This window comes from Mandrillus leucophaeus, unplaced genomic scaffold (assembly GCF_000951045.1).
Source record: "Mandrillus leucophaeus isolate KB7577 unplaced genomic scaffold, Mleu.le_1.0 Scaffold455, whole genome shotgun sequence".
Lineage (NCBI taxonomy): Eukaryota > Metazoa > Chordata > Mammalia > Primates > Cercopithecidae > Mandrillus > Mandrillus leucophaeus.
Genome location: NW_012104865.1, coordinates 652073 through 658352, shown reverse-complemented (window position 1 = coordinate 658352; position 6280 = coordinate 652073). Strand labels below are relative to the sequence as shown.

Genomic DNA, 6280 nt, shown 5'->3' with positions numbered 1-6280 from the left:
TGATACGGAGTCTCGCTCTGTCGCCCAGGCTGGAGTGCAGTGGCGCGATCTCCGCTCACTGCAAGCTCCGCCTCCCAGGTTCACGCCATTCTCCTGTCTCGGCCTCCTGAGTAGCTGAGTCTACAGCCGCCCGCCACCGGTGACGCCCGGCTAATTTTTTGTATTTTTAGTAGAGATAGGGTTGCACCGTGTTAGCCAGGATGGTCTCGATCTCCTGACCTTGTGATCCGCCCACCTCGGTCTCCCAAAGTGCTGGGATTACAGGCTGACCCATCGCGCCCAGCCCATTTTAAAATAGAAGACATTAAGTCAGGCACACTAAGGAAACATAAATGAGTAAAAATTGTAAAGTAGAAAAGTTAACATGCTGTACAAAATACAATGTGCAATAACTGAAGGAAGAACAATATGGATTGCCAAATAGTAGCAAAGAGGTTAAATTCTCCAAGATAAGAAGGAAAGATGGCTTTGCTACATACTCAAGGGCTCCAAAATTATGACTATGTACTAAAAATGATGTTGGTCTGTTATAATATTTTTATAATCTTTCAATTAAAATATGTATTGAGCATTAAACCTATGTATGATGTAGTTTCAGAAGACTTTAGGAGATGAAAAGATAAATATTACACAATTCTTTTTCCACAAGATGCTTGTCATGGCATAAGGGAACTAAGAGAAGCAACAGTTATTTGTAATAGGAGGCAGAACATGATATGCCGTGCATGACGTATTACACAAAGTTCTGTAAGAAGGGGAAAGATGATAGGGAACAAATAAAAAGGTATATACCTATTCTGCTATATAATTTTCATTTTGAGGATTTCTTCTACTAATTCAAAATAGAAAATTAGGTAGTGAAGATATTGATGCTATTTTTAACATTAACTTTAGGAATAAGTTAAAGCATGAATAAACTTCAAGCAATATGAGACTATACTTCTGAAATGTTTTAACATCATTAGCCTGTGCCCTCTTGCAGCTGTCACACTTAAAAGCATTCTTAAGATTATTTAATAAAAGATAACATGTTCTAAGGCAGATGAATTGCAAATTAGATCATATTACACAGCCAGGTTTGAAGAAGTAGGTTTAGAAGATCATGTTGGAACCATAGTTTGATACTTACACTATATTATTTAGATATGGACAAAGAGAACCAAAATATAAATCACAAAGAAGCCGTAAGTAAATTGTACAGAGACAAAATGGTTGCTAAAATTTAGAAGTACTGGAACAATTGTGCAGCGTTTTTTAGATGTATAAAAGGAGGAAAATCTCCAATTTGAATACCTTCTATTGGTATAATGACATATTGTTACAATTGTAAACAACATTTTGGTAAAAAATAAATTGCCTCTCTAGGTCCCATTTCTTTTCCCTATGGAGAACAAAACAAAAAGCAAAAACTGTGTGACATACAGAGTAGAAAACTGGACCTTCCTTTCTCCTTCTGCTCTTAAGGCATTTGTTTGAAAATTTTGATTTACAATTACATTTATAACTCTATCTACATGTCTTTTATTATATCTGTAACTATATCTACATGTCTTTTATAAGGTAGTTTTCTCTTTGCATCAAGTTTTAGATAGACAGACTTATACAACCCTACTCTTATAGAACAGAATGTAAACACTAAACCACCTTTTGGACTTTGTCTTTCTCCCTGCTAGGTTAGTCCTGAGATAGCTCGCAAAGTTCTGCTCTTGCCCTCTTCATCAGCCTACATTGCACTATAGTTGCACTAAAGCTGCACTTAATTCCAGAGGCTGTTTCTCAGGAGAACTAACTAGTGACTAAACTTGGGCTGTCAGTCACAAATGGGATTAGGCAACTCAGGATTTGTAAGACTTCTCTTTCTTCTTCTTTTACTTAAAAGGATAGAAAGAATTAAGAATCACCTAAGTCACAAACATGCAGTCAATAATTTCTACCACTAAGTGATGTATTCTGTACATTGCAGCATTTCTTTTAAATTCGTGTTTTTCAAATTATATTCCAGCTCTCTGCATCTTTGATTCAATCATAATCGCTCCAATTATCCTTTTTATATATTAAAGTTCTGTGAAACACCTAATTTGGAGAAATAACATAATCCTGCTGAAAACTGGAAATATTTCTTCAAAGTAAAGGCATTTTAGCTATTTTCATAGCCATCATCATTCACATCCTAGAGCGTGCTCATCTACAAACTGTGCAAGCCTAGAACCTTATCTATGACAAATAACCACATTCTGAGTGGTCTTCATTACATCTGATATTAAACAATAACTATTATACTATTGTTATAATAATAACCCTTCCTGCTAACAATCAAAAACATTTTTTTAATTAAAGAAAAACACACAAATACATTCAAACACTAAAACTATTTATATTGTATACCAACAAATGAAAAAACTTAGCTAATAAATAACTTTGAGGATAAATGATACCATCAGCACTTTAGAGAACACTTGTTGGAGGAAGTGTAATTGAGGGCCATATTTATAAACAGAATTTTAAGTAGGTGGCAGATTCACTGTTGGTGATACATGTGAAGCTTATATAGAAGTGTGTGTGTCTGTGTGTGTGTGTATAAAGAGTGATTACATGTATCTGACATTTTCTATACCACATTTTTTATATCAATGGGAGTTTAATAAAATATATCTGTGCATAATTATCAATGTAAGGTAAACAATTTCTTTCACTGGGACAAGCCTGTATTATTAATAAAACTTAAGGATGTTAATAAAGAACTAGGGGAAAATTCAGTTCTTACCTGTATAAAAGTACCTGAAGTATTTCTGTAATAAACAGAGTAATATTGTATAATCCCATTAGGTTTTGAAGGAGGTGTCCAGAAAAGAATTATTGATGAAGAACTGAGGTTTACATAATAAACATCTTTGGGAGGATCGCTTGGTGCTATAAAACAAATAATTGAACAAATTACTGTATTTGTGGCTACAAGTAATATCTGAAATGGCCTGAATTTTACCTACAGTTTATAAATTAAAGTGGTAAAAATTGTTTTTCAAAAAAGCTTGAATTAGAAATAACATCTATTTAGATGTCAGAAATGAAATCCAAAAAAAACGCATTGGGTCACCCCTCTAATACTTTATTATAGGCGTATTCAAGCTGAAGACAGATGGATGTCTTACTCATAAAATACTATCCCCTTTCGAAAACCTGTCCACTGCTCTGGATATGAGAAAACTGTTATAACAGGTTTCCAATACAGAGTACATAATTTGAAATTCTAATATAACTTAAAATTTGTATATTGAATAATAAAAGTCATAGACAAATGATTCATGCATTTTATGTTGCTTCATTTAATAAACACATAAAATTCTATTTGTCAAGTAAGTTCTGTGCTAAGTGCTTTTAAACATAAAAACTTATGTAATCTCCATAAGAACCCTGTGAAGTAGAATGATACTGTTTCCACATTACCAATGGGAAATTGAGGCACACAGAGATTAATTTTCCTAACATCACACAGCTAAAAAGTAATCAAAATGCAATTTTTCATCCAATTGATAATGAATATTAGGCTTCGTCATACATTTTGATATTTGAATTTTTTTTCTGAGCAGGATATTTTTTTAAAAAGAAAAAGAGTATTCTTTTAATTGGCATACATCCTTAACTCACCTCCCTCTGGTGTCTGAAAGCTAATGATATTGCTTCTTGTTTTCCCATCACCAAATCTGGTGCTAGCTGTTACATAGGCACTGTATTCAACATTATAATCCAAATCCGATAACTCCAATGATGTTTCAGTGGCATTAATAGTTTTTAATGATGATCTATTCCTGAGATAAAAAGAATATTATCTGTATAATTGAATTTTAAAAGTTAACATATACTTTTTGAGCACACTAACATTGAAAGTAAACAACATTAATATATGGAAATTTATTCATCTGGATTAACAGAATAAAGATGTTGGTTATCTTGAAATACTGAAAACAGTCAATTTCAGAATACTTTAGTAAATTAGCTTATTTTGCTTTTAATTATATTCAGTAATTAGATCAAATGTTAATATGATGTTCATAATTAGAGTTTGCTTGGATCAATTTTAATGGATATTCAGGAATACTATGTACTAAAGTAATTACAGTATTCCTTTTCATACTGATGTTTTCATTGTCCAAATATTTGTTAATTTCAAATGCTGGCAAAATCTTAAACTATTAATTTATAAAATAAATCTATCTTTCAAATATTGTACAAAAGTGACATTTACTTCAGGCCAACACAAATAAATAAATAACAAATATCTAAATAGTGACATGTAAAATAACAATGTTGTGGGCTCTCTTATAATTACTTAATAGAAATGAGATTGAAAACAATGTATGTATATCATATAGGAAAGAAGAAAACATAGCTCACACCTCTCACTCAATCAAAATCTTTAAAGTATTTAAAATATCACTCCAGAAAAGAAAACAAATCAAATAAATATTGACTCAAAACTCTCCAAGCACATATCAAAATCTCAGGAGGGGAAAAAAGAGTCTAAAGAACAAAATATAACACTATTTTATTTCAGTCATGTTAGTTCAGTTTCCACAGTCTGAATTGGGTATAGATTAATATCTAAAACCAAAAAATGAACATGTGTATAGTAGTGCTGAAAAATGTGCGTTGTTTTAAGACTTATATAATAAAGTTAGTTATTAAAGAATTTAGATAAGGGAATATGATCAGTAACACTGAAAAAGTGTGTGTCTCATATAATCTCATGTTTTTCTTCTTTAGACACACAAAGCACTGAAGAAGTAAATGAATATTCCCTCTGAATAGAAAATGTTATTTCTTTACCATTGAAATATTTGAAGCCTTGAATCATTAGGAGGAATAATAGATTTTAAGTGAATTAAGGGTTTCCACAGAGATACATTTCAGTCATGGTTTTACTACCACAGAAGCACAAAATTATTCCAAATATAAGTTTTGTTATCTGAAAAATAGTTGGAAAGCTTACCACGGTGAGAAAAATATGGATTCAGAGCCTGTGATTGGAGACAGGCAGGATTAGCCAGGCTATTCAGCAATTTGAAACAGTTTCATTTGACATCCTTTTTCAGAAGCAGTCAGGAGAGCTTTCTTTGACTCCATTGAGACCAGAGGAGAGTGGTTTTAAAAACTCTTGATACTGTGGCTATTAGCCGCCAGAAAAGATTCCTTGTCATAGAAACTACCCAATTCCATACTCTTACCACTGGTCACAGGTCATCAGGACATACAGAAGAACTAATCCAATATGGATGTCTAAAACTATGCAATTAGGACGAGTGTGGTGGCTCATACCTGTAATGCTGGCACTTTGGGAGGCCAAGGCGGTTGGATCACTTGAGACCAGGAGTTTGAGGCCAGCCTGGGCAACATGACAAAACCCTGTCTCCACTAAAAATACAAAAATTAGCCCTGCATGGTGGGCACACCTGTGGTCCCAGCTTTTAGGAGGCTGAGGCGCAAGAGTTGCTTGAGCCCAGGAGGCGCAGGCTGAAGTGAGCAGATATCGTGCCACTGTACTCCAGCCTGGGCAACAAGCAAGACTGTGTCTTAAAAAATAAATAATGAAATAAAATAAAATAAATAAAATAAAATGAAGCTATGCTATTAGCTAAAGTAATCTAATTGCATTATATCAATTTAAAAAATTATTTTCATTAATGTATTTCAATGTTTTCTGCTACCTTGCCCTGATATTCACAGCAAAATCTTGTACGTAAGTATCTACCAACTGTAAAAAACTCAGTTTATGTTCCATAGATAATGCAGAATCAAGGCAATTACCTGGAAATGGATATCAAAAATAAATTTTATCTCAAATAGATATTTTAATAAAAATAAGCTAGTTGTTATAAATTATGTTAATCAAAACATAATAGTTCACTTCAGTTTGCATATATATACTTCCAACATCTAGCCTGGTTTACTCCCAAGGGACAAAATTAAGCTAACAAAAATTTTTCAGATGTCTCATCTGCTTGAGGTTTGTTTATTTTTCTTTTGTAGTTTAGAATTGTGGCTGATATTTTAATAAATAAGTCAGAAAAATATGGTAGCATGAATATTAATTAAAACAATTCAGAATAGATCAAATATGTAAGAGATTATTTGCTATAAAACTGATAACTAAAAGAAAGAGAAAGGAGACAGAAGTGAACTATCACCAAGGCTCAAACTGCATTTTCCTAGTAGCGGTTACCGAATTGGAGATAACATATAAATCTCTGTGCTGAGGTGTGAGCTCTCTGATCTCAAAGGAGCA

At 32.8% G+C, this 6280-nt stretch overlaps 1 protein-coding gene across 1 annotated transcript in view; it reads right to left on the bottom strand.

Moving 5' to 3' along the window:
- The window catches only part of PTPRQ (protein tyrosine phosphatase, receptor type, Q), a 239890-nt gene that overhangs the window by 153856 nt on the left and 79754 nt on the right, over positions 1–6280 (bottom strand). Inside the window, exons 18-19 of the mRNA XM_011994394.1 lie at positions 3646–3806; positions 2765–2910 (exon numbers count right to left, since the gene is read on the bottom strand). Of these exons, the coding sequence (XP_011849784.1) occupies positions 2765–2910; positions 3646–3806 (307 nt within the window). The remainder of the gene's footprint in view (positions 1–2764; positions 2911–3645; positions 3807–6280) is intronic.